Source organism: Nicotiana tomentosiformis, chromosome 9 (genome assembly GCF_000390325.3).
Source record: "Nicotiana tomentosiformis chromosome 9, ASM39032v3, whole genome shotgun sequence".
NCBI classification, from domain to species: Eukaryota; Viridiplantae; Streptophyta; class Magnoliopsida; order Solanales; family Solanaceae; genus Nicotiana; species Nicotiana tomentosiformis.
In genome coordinates this window covers 19,387,893-19,413,203 of record NC_090820.1, presented here as the reverse complement: position 1 = coordinate 19,413,203, position 25,311 = coordinate 19,387,893, and the positions used below count along the sequence as shown (strand labels likewise).

Here is a 25,311-nt window from a genome sequence, read left to right as displayed (position 1 = left end):
GGTGGCCAGTGTATCACTGATTTCCTCCATGCTTCTAATCCCAATTCCTCCTTCTTCCTTAGGGAAACATATTTTCTTCCATGCACTCCAATGATACTTATTGTGCTCACCATTAGACCCCCAGAAGAAGTTAGCAAAATGCCTCTCTAGTTATTTCAGAGTGCCCTTAGGGGGGTTCATAGCAGAGAGAATATAGGTAGGAAGGGACTGAAGTACATGTTTGATAAGAACAAGTTTACCTCCATGAGATAACATTTTACCATGCCATCCATTGAGTCTCTGAACTACCTTATTAACCATACCATCAAAATATTGGAATTTTTTTCCCACATATAAAGAGCATCCAAGATAGGTGAAGGAAAACTGTTTATCCAACATGCCGGTACAGACTCTTATTCTATTAATTCTGGTGGCAGTGGTTTTAGGAGAAGTGAGGAAAAAGATTTTGTTCTTGTTGACTTTTTGCCGAGAGTTAAGTTCATAATTCCTGATTGACTTCATGATGAGATTGATAGAACTACTCTTGCCACTACTGAAAATTACAATATCATCTGCATAGGTTAAGTGATTGATTTGAGGACCCTTTTGTGGCATCGAGAAAGGTATAAAATTGTCATTAAGAAGAAATTTATTAAGGGACCGGGAAAGAACTTCGGCAGCAATAATAAATAAGAAGGGAGACAGAGGATCTCCCTGTTTAAGCCCTTGTGGGGAGGTGAAGAAACCATTTCTCGAGCCATTAATATTGACTGAATACCATACCCCAGAGATGAGATTGTAAATTAAATCAATCCAAGGCTCAGAGAATCCAAAGTTTCTTAGAACATCTGTGACAAAAGGCCAAGACATCCGATCATAAGCCTTGGCCATATCAAGTTCAATCACTACATTGCCTCTTTTGTTAGGTTGATTAATGCCATGAATTATTTCTTGGGCCAATAAAACATTATCTATGATAAGTCTATCTTTGACAAACCCACTTTGGCATTTAGAAATCAATTTGGGTAATAGGGGATTGAGTCTGAGAGAAATGACTTTAGATAAAATCTTGTTGGTGAAGTTGGATAGACTAATTGGTCTAAATTTAGAGAAAGTAGTAGGAGCATTTACTTTGGGAATTAAGGCAAGACAAGTATGTGAGAAGAATTTGGTAAGGTTGTTACCATTGAAAAAATACAGGACATAATCTAAGATATCAGTTTTGATGATGCTCCAACATTTTTGAAAGAAGGTACCATTATATCCATCTGAACCTGCTTTACTCGAAGCACTAAGACTAAAGACAACTTCTTTTACTTCTTCTTCATTAGGCAAAGCTGTCAGCATATCATTGTCTTCTTCAGAAATGCTACTAGGAATGCAATCTAAGATGCTGGGGTTAAGAATACACTTAGGAAGATTAAACATTGATTCAAAATTCTTCACTGGAGCTCTGGATATCTTATCATTCCCTTTGATCCATCTTCTCTATCATTCTTAATTCTATTCAGCTGAAGTTTTCTCCTCTTCTCTCTAAGCAAACAATGAAAGTACTTAGAGTTACTATCACCCTCTTCATACCATTTGATATGAGATTTCTGTTTAAGCATAGATTCTTGCATGCTAAGCCACTTGATGTATTCTACATGAACTCTGTTAGACTCTTCTCTAGTTTGATATGAAGCATTGGTTAAGTCCATATCTTCCATTTCTTGAACCTTTTAAGAAAAGTCTTGAATTGTGATTAATTTAAATGTTCAAACATGTTTTCTGGACAAGTTTAATGGGTCTTTATATATTTTGCCTTATATAAACATTGAGTTTGTGATACCATAAAACATCAAAAACAAAACAAACACATATAACATCTATATAAACCAAAGTGCTGAGATATGTCTGGTCTGATAGATATTTGGACAAGTGAATCTGCAAAGTTGCAGAACATGGTGGGTCAAAGTCAAGGTGCTGAACCCATTTTCTCAAAAGGGTCGAATCCAAAAACTGAATTAATTGGTGAAAACCATGAGATTAAGAAAGGAAATTGGAGTTCCTAATTAGTTATTTAAAGCCTTATAATGCTTAATAAAATTATTAAGAGTCATTTTCAATCAATATTTTTAATCTTTTTTTGTTGCCCTGTCTTTTAAAAAATCCAACAGTGTTCGATTATATGATCAGAACCTATAAATTTCAAATCATAGCTCCGCTTCTGATGATATGAATTGGTACATGGAGTTAACCACCTCACGATAGGTTGACCTATTAAAGAGAAATTTAGATGGAATTGTGAGTAATAAGTTACATATTACTAACTTACTAACTTAGAAAATGAAGCAAGTTACGTGCTAACAACTATTTTAAGTACACTAATAATAAAAGAAGATTTAATTATTGTTCGAGCTCAATGATTGTTGGGGTCCAAGTCAAGGTCTTCATCAACCCTATCATAAATTGTGTTAGGTAAAGGCTGCTTCTAATACAAAGAATTATATTACTTTCTCATCATGGCTGAAATTCTTTACGGGCTTGCTGCTGAAATCTTGAAAAACTTGGCTTCTCTTGCAGCTTATGAAGTAGGATCAATTCGAGGACCAAGCGATGAGTGTCGCAAGCTTTCTGGTACAGTTTCTTTAATCCAAGTTGTACTCGTTACCGCAGAGAAGCATGGAGTTATAAAAAGGACTAAGCGGTCGTTGCAAATATATTCCGGCTAATAAGTCCGGAGTCGAATCCCACGGGGAATTAATCTATCAAACACAGCTACTAGACTCGCACGAACTCACGCAATCAATCTTCAAAAAATTTTAAGTAACAATTTGGATGTTTGCTAACTAAATATTACGTAATGAAAGTGCAACAATTAATAACTAACTACTATGGGTTGTAGGCAAGAATTGGAATGATCTAAGGTTGTGATTTTCCCTATTGTCGAAATCTTTTCCGCTACGTTTTCTATAAATTTGCCTAAGTCTTCTCTATCTATCATGAGCACTCTGACTGTCGTAACTCTCTCCCGAGTAATTACCTCAATTTACTAGACATATTCTCCCGAATTACGCTAGCTGACATTAATTACGGCTCACTTGGATCGCACCAAGGTTTCGTTATCCCTAATCCCACCTTTAAACCCTTCGTATTGATCCCTCATATACGGTAGGAGTGATGTTGTTCAACAACTACCTAAATATGCACTTTCTCCCGAGTAATACACACTAAATAGGTACAGTTGATTGAGGGCCCTTCAATCAACAACAATAATAATATAGTTGAACAAATAGAGAAAATACTACGGCAAATCTATATTAATGTAACAGGAAAATCATCCTCCAATAGGTTCCATCAAAACCCTAGATTATGAGTTTAGCTGCTCATACTCATAGTCACAATATCCAAAGTATTTTGCATAATTAAATTACAAAGTAAGGATAAATGGATGTAGAAATCGATGATTCTAACTCCCAACGGGTGTTCCACGAGCTATCCTTGCCTCTGGTTGCAAAAGTGCTCCAAAGTGGCATTTTTAGGTCTATTTATATGTCTAGGAAAAGACCTAAATGCGTAGGCCAAGTCCTAGTCAAACCAAGAGACGAAATAAGTCTTCAAAGCTCTGAATGTGCACGCCCAGACCTGGCCTCGCGAGACATAACGTCTGCTTAAGCTCGCCCCAGGCCTGGCGTCGCGAGGTGTAACGCCTGCTTAAGCTCGCCTTCTGCCTCGCCTCGCCAGCTTCACAACCTGGTGGACCTCACCCCAAGCCTCGCTTCGCCAGCTCCCACGCGAGCTAAAGAGCTCACCGAGCCTGTTCTAACGCCTCTGCTCTAGGCCTGACTTCGCCAACTTTTCATTTATCAGTTGCTCACTTCTTTCCTTCTTCTTTTCAACTATTGTTTTTGGGCACGCTTTAGACTTTAAGTATTCCTTTTTGCTCTACTTTCATCTCCAATTCACCTACACACAAAAGTCAGCACTCTTGACAAGCTAATGTCGCTACCAGTTTGGCTCCAACATTTCTCGGGTACTTTGAGATCAATAGAGATTCGGGACTGTTATAACTTCTCAACAATTCCAGAATGGATAGGCGACTTCATTGCCCTTAATGGATAGGCATGCGATATCTCGCAGCATTGCAAATGCTAATTGTTTCTGGATGTTCATCAAGCCTGAAGCAAAGATGCGAGAAGGAAGTAGGAGAGGACTGACCTATGATAGCTCACATTCCACGAGTTGAGATAGACTAAGATTTGATAATCCGCTGCAAGTTCAGGTAATTATTCTTTATTGCCTATTTAGGTGGATATTTCTTCTCGTCGGCTCATAATGTGTTGTTTTATACTGTATATAACATTGTATTGTATTGTGCTGTTGAAGGGTTGAAGCAATGTATGGATAGAAGGATGAGTAAGCATGAGTTTGCCAGTGGCGCAAAAAGGCGGGTGAAGGAGTTTTCTTGATTTCTCTGTTTGTTTGTACTTCCAAGATGAGTTGAGATAGCTTTGCAACTTCTCAGTTAATTTGGTTTCTGAATAAGTTTGTGTGTAGATCTGGTTTTCCTTAACAGTATTTTCTGCCCATCCTTCTTGTCTCTTACTTTAGTAAAAAATATTCGTCCAAAATATTTGTCACTTTAAAATTCAAGACAACATTATTTATCTTTTTCCAACTCCACTGTTCCTACTCCAAGAAGGCATCATATTACTATTAAAGAAAGATATTCGAAAACAAAGCTTCGACCTTTTTATTTTTTTAATTGCTTTCAGTACGGGTATATATTCGGGACAACGATTCTTTTTACTCATAGCTATCACTTCTATAGGTTTATCACTCATTGTCTCGCCATTCGTTAATTCATCCCACATTAAAAATTTCCTCTAGGCTAAGAGAGTGGAATTCACGATGTTCAAACTTTTCGAAGAGATAGATTCGAACTCCTACTTTCTTGCTATTAAATAATTTTCTTAAGGTATGTCGTCTTTCTTCAAAAATATACTACTAAGATTCTTATTTTAAAGAATGTCGGCAACATATTGAGACGAATTTAAAACATAAGTTGTCTCCACGTTGAAAGGGGACAAACAATACGGTCTTTTTAATAATTTGAATGATCATAGTGTACGAAGTGTCAATGGATATTTAAAAACCGACTAAACTGATCGAATCGTACCGTACCGAATCGAATCAATTTTTAGGTTTCTTTTAATAAACCGTAGGTTTTTATATAAATCTATAATTGTAGTGATAATTAGGGTAGGTTTTTTATTTTATGAAAATAAACCGAAAAAATACCGAATTGTACCTAATAAATTTACAATGTGAAAAATATATTTATATATTAAGTTTAAAAATAATAAAGTATTAAATTTTGTTTTGGGCCTTGGAATAATGAAACAGTTACAAACCAGCGAGTAATTAAACTCAAAATCCTAATTCCCAAACCTATTATGTTACTTCTATTGAAATTAAATTATTTCCAGGATATTCACTAGCAAGACATAAGGTATTGTAGCGATTATGAGTAGTAACATACAATGTATTGAATATATTTCCTTTCGTATGAATTAGATTTATCTTTTTGAAATGTTTAATCTTTTATAGATTTTATTCTTGAATCCCAACTTGGTTAATATCTTTCCACTCGTGTGATTTATATTTTCTTTGTATTTGCTTAGTTTCGTTTACGTTGCTTAGAATATTTGATGGATCCATACTCTAGTCATCTTTCATATTTTCTTAATTCATCACCTTTTAAACTGTAAAAATATCTAGAGAGTTTTGCTAAAAATCCTATAAAAGTATGTATGTTATTGCATTCTACTTATACTAGTGACTTTTACATGACATTTAAAAATATTATCGAAAATTTACCGAACCGTACTGATACCGAAGAGAAACCGATATGATTAGGACGGTTTCAAAAAATTTAATTTTGGTTATACATAATAGAATAACCGAAAAATTGGTATGGTACAAACTTTATAAAATAACTGGCTGAATCGAACCATTAACACCCCTAAGTGCACCCCACAATTGGTTAGCAAGATAAATAATTAGCGCACATAATCTTCAATAAATTATAGAGAAAACTACTCTCTATAGCCCTTCAAAATTTTATTAGCTCATCATTTACCCCATGGACCCAAAATAGTCTTTAGGCCCAATTGATTGATAAATTATAGCCACTATTCCCAATACACTTCTACTCTCTTTCAACCGCACGCTTCTCCTCTCTCTCTCTCTCTCTCTCTCTCTCTCTCTCTCTCTCTCTCTTCTCATCTTCTCCGATTTTCAATCTTCCATCTTTCCCTTTCTTCTTATCTTTTCCCTTCTTCACTCCCTCCTTTTTTTCTTTTTTCTTTTCTTCTCCTGTAGCGACACCAACACACCTTTTTTTTTTATTTTCTCTTTTTTCTTTGCGATCTCCTCCTCTTTTACTTAGATACAGAAATATCTATCTTCTTTGAGTAATTTCTGACAAAAGTCTGGCGGTGGTTGCCGCTTTCTTCGCTTTCTGTCCACTTTCAGATATAGTATTGCATGATATTTTTTTCGGATAACTTTTGCAAGAATATAAGAAATAGAGAAAATAAAATAGCTGCTGCCGGAGAAAAGCTTTTTCCAGCCAAGTTCGGTATCATCCATTATCGCTAGTGGTCCTTTATTTATACACTGTGTAATCAGTGTATAATAACTGTATTATATAGTGTATAATCGGTGTGTATACATTATACACTAATGATACATTTATTATACACATATTATACAAAACTAGATGTAAAAGATTATTGTGACTATGGTGAGTGTTGAAAATATTATATATAATGTGTATATATTATGTATGCACATTTATATGAAAGGTGTATCTACATTGATATAATGCATATACACTTTTTATACAAATTCAATGTTCATATAGTTTTATATATATTTTGTATATAAAGTGTATAATTGTATATATATTGTTCGGCGATGTATAAAAAGTGTATATACCCTTTATACTAGTGTATAATGTGTATAGTACGTGTAAAACCTATACATCACCTTCTTCCTCTTCTTATATCATGGGTATTTTTGCTTATGCAATATTATATTTTTCTAGATTGGATCACTAAAAATTTAATTTTTTTTGTAAAAGATAAAAAAGGAGTTTTTGGTGATTATGGAGAAGACGGTTGGGTTTAATGGAATTTTTGGGCTGAAGGGTGGATTTTGACGGGGATTTCACTAGGTTTGAAGGATTATTGAGGTTGAAATATTTTGACTATAAATATTAAGTGTAAAAGAAGGTTGCATTGAGGAGCCAGAGTGTCCGCTGATTTTCTGGGTTTCACTTGCTAGCCCTTATAGTTGATTTTGGGCTATGAATTGCATGCCTTATTTTATGACTACCAGTTGTCATTAGTTTTCATTGAGTGGCTACAAATGAAGTTCTCTCTAAATTATAAGTATTAGATCTTAGGATAATTTCAGTTTATTTAGACAAGGCCTTAGATGAGGAGAATACAGGCTTTTTTTCTCATTGTTTTCTTTTTCTTTTGACAAGAGGGGTTGTTTTGATGGTAAGCAACCTCCACTTCCAACCAAGAGGTTGTGAGTTCGAGTCACCCCAAAAGCAAGGTGGGGAGTTCTTGGAGGGAAGGATGTCGAGTTTCTATTGGAAACAGTCTCTCTACCTCATGGTAGGGGTAAGGTCTGCGTACACACTATATTATACTGGGTTATTGTTATTGTTGTTGTTGTTATTTTCTTTTTCTTTTTTTGCATTGGAAAAAGTTAACGTGTTAAAAATAAAAAAGTATAAATAATGTCAAAATGCATTGCAGTGGAGGAATTATCTGTTAGCGGGACAATAAAAAAAACGTATATTTGCATATTAGAACAATTATGTTCCAGATCATCATTTCTTTATTTTAAAAATCTCATTGGCAATTACAGAGGAAATAATCTCCTATGACCAAGTACAAATTGAACAGAAGAAAATGCACTGTAAATTTTTATTTTTATTTTTGTATTTTACAATACTGATTTCGTATATTATTTTTTACCGATCTCACAGGAAAGGGTCTTTAGTATCTATACCCGATTTTGGAATCACAATTGAAGCTATACACACTTTACAAAAATATTTGCACGCCTATCCACTTTACGATCAACTTCAGACTTATAGGGTCAAGACTTATAGGGTCTAAAGTTAAAAAAACATTAGTCTGAAGTGCAATGCACTTAAGGCCAATTAAGTCTAAAGTGTAAAAATTATACTTAAGATGCACTCAAGGCCAAATAGGTTTAAAGTGCAATAAATATTTTCATGCACTTAAGGTCAGAGAGGTCTGAAGTGAAAAAATTGTATTTCAGATGCACTTAAGGCCAATAGATCTGAAGTGCAACCAACGGTTTTATGCACTTAAGGCCAAGAAGTCTGAAGTGAAAAAATTGCACTTCAGATGCACTTAAGGCCAATAGGTCTGAAGTGCAACCAGCGGTTTTATGCACTTAAGGCAAAGAAGTCTGAAGTTAAAAAATTACACTTCAGGTGCACTTAAGGCCAAATAGGTCTGAAGTGCAACCAATGGTTTCATCCACTTAAGATCAATAAGTTTGAAGTGAAAACTTTTTACTTCAGATGCACTTAAGGCCAAATAGGTCTGAAATGCAACCAATGTTTTTATGCACTTAAGGTCAAATAGGCCTGAAGTACAAATTGCCGAGAAATAAAAATTTATTCATCCAATTTTAACAATCTAATATACAATTTAACACCTAAATCAACTCCAAATGAGCTCAAATTTGAAACATAACCTCCAAATATCATCAAGAACAAATCTCAATCATCAATTTGTCAAAACAACAATAAATTTAACGAACACATTTTGCAATTAAGAAAAAGAATAAGAAAAAACCTTAAACAATAGTAAAAAAATAAATTAAAGAGCTACAGCAGCTCACCACTGTAAAACATCATAAACTACCTTAAAATATGTTCACAAACACTATATAAAATAAATGTCACCCGAAGAAGAAGAAGAAGAAAGAGGAGAAAAATGCGTGAAGTGGTTTAAACTTTGGGTACTACAATCAACCCTCTCTATAATAGCCTCGTTTTATCCGATATTGTTTTGCTTTAATAGTGAATGGCTATTATACACCTATAACAACATTTGACGTTTAAATATTATTTGGCTGTTATAGATAAAAATTATCCAAAAATTAATTATTTTTCCTTTTTAAATGTTACATATAAAAGATAAGAAAATTATTCAAATTTAAAATCTCAAAAGACATGCATATTTCACTAGTTAAATATTGAAGAAAGCTAATATATTATTAATAAATTCATAACTAAAAGTACAAAGATTTAAACTCTTAGGCAGATATTTTAAAGCTACCTAAGAAAATAATTTTTCAAGATTGATGAAAAATATTTGTAATTGTAGCTTATTTCGTAGATTTTGTTCTCTTATTAGCGATATCACGCTTGAACTGGCGAAGATTCGTGTCCAAATTTTCAGCAAAAAGGTATCCAATAGCTTTCCCTTGAATACAATCTAAGAGTTTAACAGTTAAATTTTCTATCTAAATAGTTTTTGGATTTTGTCCAATGGAAAAGACATCATGTGCAAATCGTCAAATCTTATATCTTATGTAAGATCGAAACTTAATTTAATGCAAACAAATTATGTGCATATTTCTAGAATTATTATTAGTAATACTAGTAGTTGTACCCGCACGATGCACGGTCAATATTAAAAAATATTAATTAAATTAAATTATGATCGGGCTTGTTTGAACATATTAGATCGTATTGCTTTAATAAATTTTAATTGTCATCTTATTTGTCAATATGATATACCCAATAATAAAATATCTATTGAATTAAAGGGACTTATATAGTCATTGAATAATTTTTCTGCCACACGATGCGCGGTCACTATTAAAAAATATTAATTAAATTAAATTGTGATCCGGTTTGTTTGAACATATTAGATCGTATTGCTTTAATAAATTTTAATTGTCATCTTGCTTGTCAATATGATATACCAATAAAAAAATCTCTATTAAATTAAAGGGAATTATATAGTCATTGAATAACTTTTTATTCTATATTTTTCTTTATTCTATTATCCAATGTTTAATATTTTTACATTGTTAATAGAAATCTTTTATTAGCACATTATTTTGTGTAATATTTTCGTTAGCTCGCTTTCATTTTTGTAATATAAGAGAAGATATATATGTTTTAGTAATCTTGAAATATTTTTTATTTTATATTAGCATATTATTTAATAATTTTGTCTACTACTTTCTTTTTATAATATAATAGAAGATATATATTTTATTACTCTTGAAATATTTTTTTATTTAAAATTTTATCCTATTATTTTCAATAATATTATCAGAATTTTAATGAATAAATGCTCTATTAAATTAATGAGACTTATATAGACATCGAATAATAGGCTTGTTCGGTATTTTTCTTTATTATATTATCCAATATTTAGTATTATTGTATTGTTAATAGAAACTTTATTAGCATATTACTTCATTTAAATTTTTTATGCTACTTTATTTTTATAATATAATAGAAGATATATTTTTTTATTTTATATTTTATTCTATTATTATCAATAATATTTTCTGAATAAAGAAATTTTTATTTTTAAAAATAAAAACAAAATTATTTAAAAACATAAAGAAATTTGAATTGGTAGTTTTTTTATTTTTTGTAATTTTTGTTTTTATTTTAAAATAATTTAAAAACTCTAACTTGAAATTACTCTCCAATTTGGATAGAGAGATTTTTTTTAATTTTCGTTTTTTATTATAAAATATTTTATTTTATAGATATTTAAATTCAAAAATAATAAGCAATAACTAATTATTAACTACTTATGCCATGTGGCTTTTTTCTAGGCTGTCACTTGGTTTAAGAAGATATATTTTTCCTCTCCTTTTAATAATATATATATTAAAAACTCTAACTCGAAATTACTCTCCAATTTGAATTGATAGATTTTTTTAATTTTCGTTTTTTATTATAAAATATTTTATTTTATAAATATTTAAATTCCAAAATAATAACCAATAACTAATTATTAACTAAATAACTAGTATTTCTGCCCGCGCGTTGGGCGAAAAATATTTTGTAGTATCTTGATATTTGGTTTAATCTTACGAATAATAATATTTTTGTCCTAAAATTGCTAAGTGACTTTTTATTTTGTTGTACTTGGTTTAATATGAAGTATTTTCCTCTCCTTTTATTATGTATAGATAACATAATATATAATATATAGATACCTCTTTTAATATAACATAGATAATATAGATTTCTTACTTCGTTTAAAAATATATATATATATATATATATATATATATATTATTTTGTATAAAATGTATAAATATTTTTTTTTACATTATATGGAATAAGCAATTATACTTTTCTTCTATTTTATTTTCAATATAAAGTTTTAATTTTTACATTTTTTACTTCGTCCATAATATATGTTCTTTTATTATTTTGTATAAAATGGATCAATATTTTTAGAATTTTTTTCTACATTATATGGAATAAGAATTATACTTTATGACAAATAATACATAATTTAATGTTATTAAAATATAAATTCAAAAATAAACTAACTAACCTAACCTAACTAACTTTGTCCTAAAATTGCGAAGTTATTTTTTCTTATGTTGCGACTTGGCTTACAATGGTATCTTTAATTGCTTCTCCTATTATATATCGATATATTATATGGGATAAGCAATTAGAATTTTCTTCTATTTTATTCTCAATATAAAGTTTTGATTTTTATATTTTTTCACTATGTTGCTTGCAATTATTTCAAATTCAAATTAGACTTTTCTTCTATATTTAAATTCAAACTCAAAAAGAGTAACTAATTGTTAATAATAAATAATGCATATCATTTTTTAAAATTTAAATTCAAAAAGAAACTAATTTTTACCTAACCTAACTAACTTTGTCCTAAAATGGCCAAGTGGCTTTTTATTATGTTGGAACGTCTCTCTAAATCACATATTTTCTCTCTCTAACATTTTTCTCCTGTCACTCCATCATCCCTATCATCAGACCTCCGGCGAACACTAACCAGGTAAGACCCCCGGCCCCCACCCCACCCCACCCCTTATCTTATCTTATTTTCCTCTCTTTCTCTCTCCTGCTTTCTCCTTCTTCTCTATTACTTCCTTTTCCCCCTCCCTTTCTTTTTTGTTTTCTTGTCCTCTTTTTTGCTTTTCAGATCTGCCACCCCCCCCTACCCTTTTCTTCTTCTCCCTTCTTTCTCTCCCCTATACCTCGTCTCTTCTACCTCGTCCCCCTATTTTCTGGCGTACTGACCTAGCCTAGCGGCGGCGGCGGCTGAGATAATTTTTCAGCGAGCCTCGGGCGAAGCGGGCGGAAACTTCCAAAACATAGCTGTTGTGGACAACACCTTTCTCGGCACTCGTTGTGACTTCAGGTTCTATTGTTCTTGCTTAGAATTTATTATTTGTTAATATTGGACTCGTGTGAGTTGGTACCTCCCGTTTTTCAGTTTTTATTTGTTGTGTTAGTTAAATTGTTGTCAGCTTAGTTCGTATTAGTTTATTCACCGTATTAGTGTGCCTGTAGTTGCAACTTGTCTTCTTCTGGTTTGGTCTGTTGTATTGTGTGTGATAGTGATTCCCTTTACTCTGTCGTAGGTATAGTGGCTGTGGTCTGGGATGGTCGAGTGAGGTCATGTCCTCGGGGGAAACGGGTAAGGAAGGAGGTAGGGCAGGGGTTAGGGGGTAGGGCGGGAGGCAAGGGAGGTAAAGGGAACAAGGGTGTCTGTAGGTTGAGAATTGGGTCATGGAACGTAGGTACATTGACGGGTAAGTCTATAGAGTTGACGAAGATCCTCAGAGGAGGGTCAATATAGCGTGTGTCCAATAGACTAGGTGGGTAGGGTCGAGGGCGAAGGATGCAGACAGGTATAAACTTTGGTACTCAGGAGTCCAGAAAGGTAAGAATGGAGTGGGCATCTTAGTGGATAGGGAACTTAGAGAGTCTGTGATCGAGGTTAGACGAGTGAATGATAGATTGATGATTATTAAGTTGGTGGTTGGAGAGTGCACCCTAAATGTCATTAGCGCATATGCGCCGTATGTAGGCCTAGATGAGGAGGTTAAACGACGCTTCTGGGAGGGGTTAGATGATATTGTGCGCCAGGTTCCGCCTACTGAGAAGCTATTCATAGGAGGGGATTTCAATAGGCATATTGGGTCGACTGCAGGTGGTTATGGCGAGGTGCATGGAGGCTTCGGTTTTGGGGAGAGGAACGGAAGAGGTACATCGTTGTTGGACTTCGCTAAGGATTTTGGGTTGGTGATTGCGAACTCTAGCTTTTCAAAGAGGGAGAGGCATTTGGTTACTTTTCAAAATGCGGTGGCGAAGACTCAGATTGACTATCTCCTCCTCAAGAGAGGTGACAGAGGACTGTGCAAGGATTGCAAGGTGATTCCGGGTGAGTTACTCGCGACGCAACATAGGCTCTTGGTGATGAACGTTGGTATTATGTTAAAGATGAGGAAAAGGTCTACTCAAGGAAGTCCGAAAATCAGGTGGGGAGCCTTAACTAAGGATAAAACCCAAGAGTTGGAGGGGCAGTTGTCGGCTATGGGAGCTTGGAGGAGAAGTGGTGACGCGAGCACTATGTGATCAACGACAGCAGACTGTATTAGGGAGGCTGCGAGAGAGGTGTTAGGAGTCTCGACGGGCGTCTTTGCTGGGCACAAAGAAGACTGGTGGTAGAATGAAGTGGTTCAAGGTAAAGTGGAAGCTAAGAAGGCAGCGTACCTGAAGTTAGTGGGGAGCATAGATGAGAAGGAGAGGCGAGCATGCGTGGAGAGGTATAAGACAGCTAGGAAGGAGGCCAAGTTGGCAGTCACAGAGGCTAAGACTGCGGCTTATGGTCGTATGTACGTGGAACTGGGTAAAAAAGGTGGGGAGAAGAAGTTATTTCGGGTGGCCAAGTTGAGAGAGAGGAAGGCTTGGGATTTGGACCAAGTGAGATTCATCAAGGACGAAAATGGTAGAGTATTAATGGAAGATGCCCAGATTAAGAGGAGATGACAGACTTACTTTCATAAACTTCTGAATAAAGAAGGGTATCGGGATATTGTGCTAGGCGAATTGGAGCATTCCAAGAGTCACCATGACTTTAGGTACTACAGGCGTATCGAGGTTGATGAGGTCATGGGAGCTATGCGTAAGATGAGTAGGGGCAGAGCGACCGGGCCAGACGAGATTTCGGTGAAATTTTGGAAGTGTGTGGGGAGAGCAGGTTTGGAGTGGTTGACTAGGTTGTTTAATGTTATTTTTAAGGTGAAGAGGATGCCGAATGAGTGGAGGTGGAGTATGGTGGTCCCATTGTATAAGAACAAAGGTGATATCTAGAGTTGTAATAATTATAAGGGTATCAAATTACTGAGTCATACCATGAAAGTATGGGAGAGGGTGGTTGAAGTGAGGGTGAGAATGACAGTGTCTGTATCCGACAACCAGTTCGGGTTCATGTCGGGTCGTTCGACTACAGAAGCTATACACCTTGTTAGGAGGTTGGTGGAACTGTACAGAGAGAGGAAGAAGGATCTGCACATGGTCTTTATTGACCTAGAGAAAGCGTATGACAAGTTTCCTAGAGAAGTTCTCTGGAGATGCCTGAAGGTAAAAGGTGTGTCGGTTCCCTTTATTATATCGATTAAGGATATGTATGATGGGGCTAAGACTCGGGTTAGGACAGTAGGAGGAGACTCTGAGCATTTTCCAATTGTAATGGGGTTACACCAAGGTTCTGCGCTCAGTCCTTTCTTATTCGCCCTGGTGATCGACGCGTTAACACACCATATTCAAGGGGAGGTGCCATGGTGCATGCTATTCGCCGATGACATAGTTCTGATTGATGAGTCGCGAACCGGTGTTAACGAGAGGCTAGAGGTTTGGAGACAGGCTCTTGAGTCTAAGGGTTTCAAGCTGAGCAAGACGAAGACAGAATACCTGGAGTGTAAATTTAGCACTGAGCCAGGAGAAGTGGGCATGGATGTAAGGCTTGAATCATAGGTCATCCCGAGTAGAGGCAGCTTCAAGTACCTTGGTTCGGTTATCCAAGGGGAGGGGAGATCGACGAGGATGTCACACACCGTATTAGGGTAGGATGGATGAAGTGGAGGTTAGCATCTAGAGTCCGGTGTGATAAGAGAGTGCCACCAATACTCAAAGGTAAGTTCTATAAAGCGGTGGTTAGACCGGCCATGTTGTATGGCGCTGAGTGTTAGCCCGTTAAGAACTCACATATCCAGAAGATGAAAGTAGCAGAAATGAGGATGTTGAGGTGGATGTGCGAAAACACTAGGATAGATAAGATTAGGAATGATGTTATTCGGGAGAAGGTGCACGTGGCTCCCATTGATGACAAGATGCAGGAAGCGAGACTTAGATGGTTCATACATGTTCAAAGGAGAATCCTAGATGCTCCGGTACGGAGGTGTGAGCGGCTGATTTTGGAGGGCACGAGAAGAGGTAGAGGGCAGCCTAAGAAGTATTGGGGAGAGGTGATCAGACGGGATATGGCGAGGCTCCAGATTTCCGAGGACATGACACTTGATAGGAAGATGTGGAGGTCGATTATTAGAGTTGTAGGTTAGGATGTAGTTGAGTCTCAACTTACATCGTACCATTGTGGGACTAGCCAGGTAGGGTTTTTGTATAGCTAGTGACAATGTTGTGTTTTACTACTTCACTTTTCAGTGTATGTCCTATTTACTAGCTATCGCTTTTGCTTTGCATCTTTCTTCTGTATTTCATGGTGTTCCTATTTTTCCTATGATTGTTGTGGTGATACTAATATTGTCTCCTTTTGTCCTTTTGTCTTTTTGTTTTCTTGAGCCGAGGGTCTTTCAGAAACAGCCTCTCTACTCCTTTGGGGTAGGGGTAAGGTCTGCGTACACACTACCCTCCCCAAACCCCAGTAGTGGGATTTTACTGGATTGTTGTTGTTGTTGTTGCTTTTTATTATGTTGCCACTTGGCATACTATGGTATCTTTGCCTCTCCTATTATATATAGATAGATTTAAATTCAAACTTAAAAAGAGTAACTAATTATTAAAAATAAATAATGCATATAATTTTTTAAAATTTAAATTCAAAACGAAACTAATTTTTACCTAACCTAACTAACTTTGTCCTAAAATTGCCAAGTAGCTTTTTATTATGTTGCCACTTGACATACTATGGTGTCTTTGCCTCTCATATTATATATAGATAGATTTAAATTCAAACTCAAAAAGATTAACTAATTATTAATAATAAATAACATATATCATTTTTTTAAATTTTAAATTAAAAAAGAAATTAATATTTACCTAACCTAACTAACTTTGTCCTAAAATTGCCAAGTGACTTTTTATTATGTTGCCACTTGGCATACTATGGTGTCTTTGCCTCTCCTATTATATATAGATAGATTTAAATTCAAACTCAAAAAGAGTAACTAATTATTAATAATAAATAACGCATATCATTTTTAAAAATTTAAATTCAAAAAGAAACTAATATTTACCTAGCCTAACTAACTTTGTCCTAAAATTGCCAAGTGGCTTTTTATTATATTGCCACTTGGCATACTATGGTGTCTTTGCCTCTCATATCATATATAGATAGATTTAAATTCAAACTCAAAAAGAGTAACTAATTATTAATAATAAATAACGCATATCATTTTTTAAAATTTAAATTCAAAAAAAAACTAATATTTACCTAACCTAACTAACTTTGTCCTAAAATTGTCGAGTGACTTTTTATTATGTTGCCACTTGGCATACTATGGTGTCTTTGTCTCTCCTATTATATATAGATATATATATAGATATAGATTTAAATTCAAAAATAATAACCAATAATTAATTATTAACTAAATAACTAATTATTAACTATTTATGCTATGTGGCTTTTTTCTAGTCTGCCACTTGGCTTAAGAAGAGATTTTTTCCTCTCCTTTTAATAAGATAATATAGATTAAAGATTCTATATGGTTATTATAGAGAAGTAATTTTACAAAGAGTGTTCTGCTATAAATATAGTTATTGTTGTTATAGTTAAAAAGTTGTTAGAGAGAGTTAAAATATAAATAAAAAATCTGTTACGAAGATATTTGACTTTTATAGTGAATGATTATAGAGGTCTTACTATTAAAAATTAGTATAAGTTAAACAGGGCGGCAACCAAATAAGAAGCTGGTGCAATTTTTACCACAGGAAAGGGTCTTATAACATATTTGTAGTGAACAATGAAACTGAATCTTAATCTTAAATAATAGCCCAAATATATCACACCATCACAAAGTTTTAGCTCCAATCACTTGAAAAGAAGTGAACCTATTTGCGACTAAATTCAGATCTCTCTTTTGGTCATTTCCTCAAACTCTTCTTCCCCCGACTAAAACATCAAAAACAAAACAAACATCTACATAAAAGCAAAGTGCAGAGATATGTGTGGTCTGATAGATATTTGGACAAGTGAATTTGCAAAGTTGCAGAATAAGGTGGGTCAAAGTCAAGGTGCTGAACCCATTTTCTCAAAAGGGTCGAATCCAAAAACTGAATTAATTGGTGAAAACCATGAGATTAAGAAAGGAAATTGGAGTTCCCACTCTGTTGTAAGGAAATTTGAGTCACTTAAAAAGTTGAATTGCTACTCTGAAGCTTCAATTTCTATGATTCTTGATTGATTGTGTTAGCCCTTGAAGTAAAGTGGACAGTGGACACTGTTTTACTACTGTTTTTTTTTTTTTTTGGCTGTTATCTTTGTTTCTCTTTTAAATTTTTACTTTTGTTATGAGCTGAGATAGCTTTGCAGCTTTTCAATTAATTTCCACCACCTTGATGTTTGTGTGGGGGGAAATGTATAGTTTTAATTTGGTTTCTATCTAAGTTTGTCTATTAGTCTACAGATTTGATTTTCCTTAAATTCTATTCCCTCTAACTAAAACGAGCTATGTGCTTGATGACAAGTTAAGGACCTATAAATGTCAAATACTGGCTCCGCTTCTGATATTGATATCAATTGGTGAATGAAATTAACCACCTCATGATAGGTTCACCTATTAAAGAGAAATTTACATGGAATTGTCAGTAATAGGTTACATATTAGTAACTTACTAACTTAGAAAACGAAGCAAGTTACGTGCTACAACAGGTTTAAGTACACTAATAATGAAAGAAAATTTAATTACATTGTGAGAGCTCAATGAATTTTGGGGTCCAGGATAGTTTGTGACATTTGTAGTGAGGAAGAAACTTCCAAGTCAAGGTCTTCATCAACCCTTTAATATATTGTGTTAGGTAAAGGCTGCTTCTAATACAAAGACTTATACTACATTACTACTAGTTTGCAACAAAAAGGTTTTCAATCTTCAAATTCATATTACTTTCTCATCATGGCTGAAATTCTTTACGAGCTTGCTGCTGAGATCTTGAAAAACTTGGGTTCTCTTTCAGTTCAAGAAATAGGATCAATTTGGGGACTAAGCGATGAGCTTCGCAAGCTTTCTGGTACAGTTTCTTCAATCCAAGCTGTACTAATTGACGCGGAGGAGCAGCAGCAGAGTAGCCACGAGGTGAGGGATTGGATAAGGAAACTTAAAAAAGTTTTCTTTGAGGCTGATGATCTCTTGGATAACTTTGCTACTGAAGTTACGCATCGAAAATTGGTGAATAAGGTAAGCATCTTCTTCTCAAAGTCAAATCCTGTGCTTTATAATGTTAAGATAAGTAAGCGTCTCAAGGTCATTCGAGAAAATCTAGATGTAATTGCAAAAGATAAGGCCTCCTTAAACCTTGTTGAAAGGAGGCAACCTTTGCTTCTTGAGTCTAATTTGGATAGAGAGACTTATTCATTTGTGCCTGATGGAGAAGTCATTGGAAGGAATGATGATAGAACGAAAATTCTAGATTTTCTTATGGATGCTGAGGTAAATGAGAATGTTGTGGTTATATCAATTGTTGGCCTTGGCGGACTAGGAAAGACCACTCTTGCGCAATCGGTGTATAATAGTGAAATGGTTCAGGAAAAATTTGATAAAAGATTGTGGGTTTGTGTTTCAGACGTTTTTGAAGTGAAAGTGATTGCAGAAAAAATCGTCGAATCTGCAGGAGGGGAGAAAGCTAATTACCTTCAACTAGATGCACTGCAAAAGCAACTTCGAGAAATGCTTGATGGGAAGAAATATCTACTGGTGCTCGATGATGTGTGGAACGAAGATGCCTTGAAATGGTCGAGATTGAAAAATATGCTGATCGGTGGAGCCAAGGGAAGTAAGATTTTAGTAACTACTCGTTCAGATGTAGTTGCGGAAGTTTCAGGTAGTGTTCACCAACATAAATTAGGGGACCTTGCAAAAGAAGAAGCATGGGCATTGTTTGAAAAAATGGCATTTGAGTGTAACAAAGAGAGTGAAAATTCGAGTTTGGTGGAAATAGGAAAGGAAATTGTAAAGAAGTGTGGAGGAGTTCCTCTTGCAATAAGGTCAGTAGGAAGCCTACTACGCCTAAAAAGGACGGAGGATGAATGGATATATTTCAAGAATCAAGATTTGTCAAGTATCACACAAGGAGGCGATAGTGTCATGGCCATTTTGAGATTGAGCTATAATCACCTTCCTCACCATCTAAAGATATGCTTCGCATATTGTTCCCTCTTTCCAAAAGATTTCCTAATTGATAGAGTTGATTTGATGGATATGTGGATTGCTCAAGGCTTCATTCAATCAACTATTAGCAACAGAGACAATGTGGAGGACGTTGCAAATTCGTATTTCGTGGATTTGTTAAGAAGGTCATTCTTTCAAGAAACTGAAGAAGACAAATCATTTCGGCATTTTTGCAAAATGCACGATCTTATTCATGATCTCGCGAAAGAAGTTGCAGATAGGGATTTCTTCTGTATCACTAAAACAGAAGATACAAAGATTGTCCCAGAACAAGCGCTCCATGCTTCTTGTTTATTCCGGATTAATGGTTCATTGGCATTTCCCAAACCCTTCTATGCGAAGCATATGAAATTGCGGACATTTATTTACCTAAATGGGTACGAAGCATATGTAATGAGCAATTCAACGTTAGAGAGAATGCTTGCAAGTTTTGAATGTTTACGTGTTCTGCATCTATGTCACCTGCAGATAATATTTCTGCCTCAATCTTTAGGTGGATTGAAGCATCTAAGATATCTTGCTATTTCCTCTACAAGCATTGTTACTTTACCAAATTCCATCACGAAGTTGCATAATCTACAAGTTTTAAAGTTGGATTGCATTAAACTCAGAAAATTGCCAAGAGATATTTGGAGATTGGTGAGTCTTCGAAGTTTGATGTGTTCGTGGTGCCAATCATTAACCCATATTCCACCAGGACTGTGGCAGTTGGCAAGTGTCACGCATTTGGATTTTGATGGTTGCTATTCATTGGAAGATATGCCACCTGGAATTGGCCAATTGACATCTCTACGGACATTGACAAGTTTTGTTGTAGGCAAAGAAAGTCGCATATCTGGTTTGGCAAGTGATAAGTTGAATGAATTAAAGGGCCTTGCTGATCTCAGAAATAGATTACACATTAAGTTCATGGGACGAGCCCGTGCAATTGGAGAAAGAATACCTACCGATGTAGTGAAAAGAATGAAACATCTTCGAGAGCTGTTCGTAGAGTTCGATTACGGAAATCAAGAGGATGATACTGGAGCAGATCTGATAATGTTGGAGGCCCTGCAGCCGCACCAAAACATTGAAAGGTTGCGAATAGAAAATTATAGTGGATCAAGGTTCCCAAGTTGGTTGATGGTTGATAATCTTGGCTTTTTGCTACCCAAGCTTGTTTTTCTAAATATCACATATTGTCGTAAATGCCAAAAGCTCCCACCATTATGGCGACTGCCTTCTCTCGAGGATCTTGAACTCCAATGGAATCTTGACGGTGATGATGATAAATTCATGTTACCATCAAATTCTCCTACATATGAGTGCTACTTCCCTTCGCTAAAGGAACTTTCTTTCATGATAATAAGTGAGAAGATATTGAAGCAAATTCTTTGCCCTTTTCCTCATCCTCTTTTCAATTTAAATAGCTTGAGTCTAATTTCTATCGAGGGCCTGGAAACTATGCCAGAGGATTCGTTCAAGTGTCTCACTTCGCTCCAATCCTTGTTAATTATTAACTGCAGAAATCTGGTCTCTCTATCCAGATGTCTAACTCATCTCACTTCCCTTGAGTCTTTATGTATAATGAATTGCCCTCTGCTTGATTTGTCGAAAGAAGAAGCAATGCAATTTGAAGTCCGGGGGAATTTATCAACTTTCAAAGTTAGCACTCTTGACAAGCTAATGTCGCTACCAGTTTGGCTCCAACATTTCTCAGGTACTTTGAAATCAATAGAGATTCGGGACTGTTATAACTTTACAACAATTCCAGAATGGATAGGCGACCTCATTGCCCTTAATCGGTTGGAAATTATTGATTTACCTATGTTGACATCCTTTCCAGAAGGCATGCGATCTCTCGCAGCATTGCAAGTGCTAATTGTTACAAGATGTTCGTCAAGTCTGAAGCAAAGATGCGAGAAAGAAGTAGGAGAGGACTGGCCTAAGATAGCTCACATTCCACGAGTTGAGATAGACTAAGATTTGATAATCCGCTGCAAGTTCAGGTAATTATTCTTTTATTGCCTGTTTAGGTTGATATTTCTCGTCGTCTCGTAATGTGTTGTTTTATATTGTATATAACATTGTATTGTATTGTATTGTGCTGTTGTCTGTTGAAGGCTCGAAGCAATGTATGGATAGAAGGATGAGTAAGCATGAGTTTACCAGTGGAAGGCGGGTGAAGGTCAAGGTGCTGAACACCATTTTGAAAAGTGAAAACCATGAAGTTAAGGAGTTTTCTTGATTTCTCTGTTTGCAACTTCTCAATTAGTTCCCACCTTGATGTTTGTAGGGGATAATGTATATGTTTAATTTTGTTTCTGGATAAATTTGTGTGTAGATCTGATTTTCCTTTACAGTTTTTTTCTGCCCATCCTTTTCGTCTGTTACTTTAGTAAAAAATATTCGTCCAAAATATTTGTCACTTTAAAAATCAAGACAACATTATTTATCTTTTTTCAACTCCACTGTTCCTGCTCCAAGAAGGCATCACATTACTCAATTAAAGAAAGATATTCGAGTAACAAAACTTCGATCTTTTTATTTTTTTAATTGCTTTCGGTGCAGGTATATATTCGGGACGACTCTTTTTACCCATAGCTATCACTTTTATAGGTTTATCACTCATTGTCTCGCTATTCCTTAATTCATCCCAAATTAAAAATTTCCTCTAGGTTAAGAGAGTGGACTTCACGGTGTTCCATCTTTTCGAAGAGATAGATTCGAATCCCTACTTTCTTGCTATTAAATGATTTTCTTAAGGTATGCCGTCTTTCTTAAAAAATAAGGATAATGCATAAAATTCTCCCCGACCTATGATCATATTATCAACTACACACATTTTCTTTTCGGGGGTCCTATTATCCCCCTGAACTATTTTAAAGTAAAATTATCTACCCCTTAAAAAGCTACAATCATATATGTACAAAGTGGTAAAATACACCCGCCTAAAATATGTATTTCTTACTTAAAAACTTTTTTTCACCTTTTTCTCCTTCTTCCTTATTTTCCTATTTGCATCCTTCGTTAACATATCCGGCCAAAAGGCAAAAGCCTCGTCTCGGCTCTAACTCCAAAAGATTGACAATCTGGACGTCACTAGGTTTTCTTTGCATTATGGCTTTTTGTTAAGTATGAATTGTAAATTTAGTAACTTTGCTAATAAGACAACTAATGATTAAACCAAAAAAATTGTAGTCCTTCCACTCATGGTATCAGCCCATCTCGCTAGACATGGACTTCGATATGTCTAACATAAAGTATTTCTTAAAGCATTCTTTTTTTCTCTTTCCTAATTTCTCAACCATTTTTCATTTCAATGGTCGGAACTTGTTAAAAGCTAAATGTCCATCCTGATCTTTGTTTTTAACATGACTTGCTGTATACGACGAGATCTTTATTCTCCGGTGAACTGAGTTTTTGACAGGTTTTATTTAATACTTGTTTGATATTGACAAATCTGGCCGGAGAACGAAACTCTGACGAAGAGCCTTGCTCCAGCGAAACTCCATTGTTGTTGACCGTTTTGACTATTCGTAGGTTCTTCACTGAATCATGCTCGTTGCTCCCTCTAGTTGTAGCTCTATTTTTGTTATCAAACATATCTGCTTTTGATTTCTGGGTTGATTTTACGTTGTATTGGATTTTCACTCGGGCATTTCGCCGTTGAAACGATGTTCCCGTTGTTCGTACGAGAAGAGGTTTAGAAGACGAAGGAGACTAATTAATTAGATGTAATTAATTGTGTAATGTCCAATCAAAAGATGACACTTGTGCATGTTAATCAATTTTAAAATTATTTATGTAACTTCCACTTGCCCTTAAGAGAGTGTGCGCACTCTCTATGCCGTATCAGCACTTAGAGTGGTATTTATTACACTTTAAAATAGTTTATGGGGTAATAAGATCCTTGAAAAGAAAAATTGTGTAGTTAATAGTATGGTTATAGGTCGTGGAGAATTTTACACATTATCCCTAAAAAAATGTACTGCTAAGAGTCTTATTTTAAAGAATGTCACCAACATATTGAGACAAATTTAAAATATAAGTTGTCTCCACGTTGAAAGGGGACAAACAATACGGTCTTTTTAATAATCTGAATGATCATAGTGCACGAAGTGTTAGTGGATATTTAAAAACCGATTAAACCTACCGAATTATACCGTATCGAACCGATTTTTAGGTTTCTTTTAATAAAATCGTAGATTTTTATATAAATCTATAACTGTACTGATAATTAAGGTAGGTTTTTATTTTATGAAAATAAACCGAAAAAATACCGAACCGTACCGAATAAATTTACAATGCGAAAAATATATTTATATGTTAAGTTTAAAAATAATAAAGCATTAAATTTTGTTTAGGGCCTTGGAATAATGAAACAGTTACAAACCAACAAGTAATTAAACTCAAAATCGTAATTCCCAAACCTATTATGCTACTTCTATTGAAACTAAATTATTTTCAGGATATTCACTAGCAAGACATAAGGTATTGTAGCGATTATGAGTAGCAACCTACAATGTATTGAATATATTTTCTTTCGTATGAATTAGATTTATCTTTTTGAAATGTTTAATCTTCTATATTCTTGAATCCCAACTTGGTTAATATCTTTCCACTCGTGTGATTTATATTTTCTTTGTATTTGCTTAGTTTCGTTTACGCTGCTTAGAATATTTGATGGATTTATACTCGAGTTATCTTTCATATTTTCTTAATTCATCACCTTTTAAACTGTAAAAATATCTAGAGAGTTTTACTAAAAATCCTATAAAAGTACGTATGTTATTGCATTCTACTTATACTAATGACTTTTACATGATATTTAAAAATATTATCGAAAATTTACCGAACCGTACTAATACCGAAGAGAAACCGACATGATTGAGACGATTTTGAAAAATCTAATTTTGATTATACATAATAGAATAACCGAAAAATTGGTATGATACAAAATTTATAAAATAACTGGCCCAATCGAACCATTAACACCCCTAAGTGCACCCCACAATTGGTTAGCAAGGTAAATAATTAGCGCACATAATCTTCAATAAATTATAAGTATTAGATCTTAGGATAATTTCAGTTTATTAAGACAAGGCCTTAGACGAGGAGAATACAGGCTTTTTTCTCATTGTTTTCTTTTTCTTTTTTTGCATTGGAAAAAGTTAACGTGTTAAAAATAAAAAAAAAGTATAAATAATGTCAAAATGCATTGCAATTGAGGAATTATCTGTTAGCGGGACATAAAAAACGTATATTTGCATTTTAGAAAAATTGCGTTTCAGGTCATCATTTTTGTATTTTAAAAATCTCATTCGCAATTACAGAGTAAATAATCTCCTATGGCCAAGTACAAATTGAATAGAAGAAAATAACGCTGTAAATTTTTATTTTTGTATTTTATATTACTGATTTCTTATACATTATTTTTATCGATCTCAGAGGAAAGGGTCTTTTGCATCTATACCCAGTTTTGGGATCACAATTGAAGCTATACTACTTTATAAAAATATTTGTACGACTACCCACTTTACGATCAACTTGAGATTTATCGGGTTTGAAGTTAAAAAAAATAGTTTGAAGTGCAATGCACTTAAGGCC

At 34.5% G+C, this 25,311-nt stretch overlaps 2 protein-coding genes and 1 long non-coding RNA gene across 17 annotated transcripts in view; all 3 read left to right on the top strand.

Annotated features, from left to right (window-relative positions):
* Positions 1–2,483: 2,483 nt before the first annotated feature.
* On the top strand, positions 2,484–14,089 carry LOC138898453 (uncharacterized). Its single transcript, XM_070184520.1, has 2 exons — positions 2,484–2,598; positions 13,785–14,089. The coding sequence occupies exons 1-2, from the start codon at positions 2,484–2,486 to the stop codon at positions 14,087–14,089; spliced, it is 420 nt and encodes a 139-aa protein (XP_070040621.1).
* Positions 14,090–17,286: 3,197 nt separating this feature from the next.
* Positions 17,287–25,311, top strand: part of LOC138899410 (uncharacterized) — a 303,148-nt gene continuing 295,123 nt past the window's right edge. For 9 of the 14 annotated variants that reach the window (XR_011410982.1, XR_011410986.1, XR_011410983.1 and 6 more), the window contains exon 1: positions 17,287–17,820. This is a non-coding gene — a long non-coding RNA (uncharacterized lncRNA). The remainder of the gene's footprint in view (positions 17,821–25,311) is intronic. The other 5 variants (XR_011410992.1, XR_011410987.1, XR_011410990.1 and 2 more) reach the window with 3 other exon arrangements.
* Positions 17,818–22,044, top strand: LOC104094613 (putative disease resistance protein RGA3). Of its 2 annotated transcripts, XM_009600588.4 has the most exons (3): positions 17,818–21,421; positions 21,548–21,710; positions 21,825–22,044. In XM_009600588.4, exons 1-2 carry the CDS (start codon positions 18,451–18,453, stop codon positions 21,682–21,684), a joined length of 3,108 nt encoding a protein of 1,035 aa, XP_009598883.1. In that variant the 5' UTR covers positions 17,818–18,450; the 3' UTR covers positions 21,685–21,710; positions 21,825–22,044. The 2 variants fall into 2 exon arrangements, with proteins under 2 accessions (XP_009598883.1, XP_009598875.1); XM_009600580.4 differs by having other exon boundaries at positions 17,818–21,710.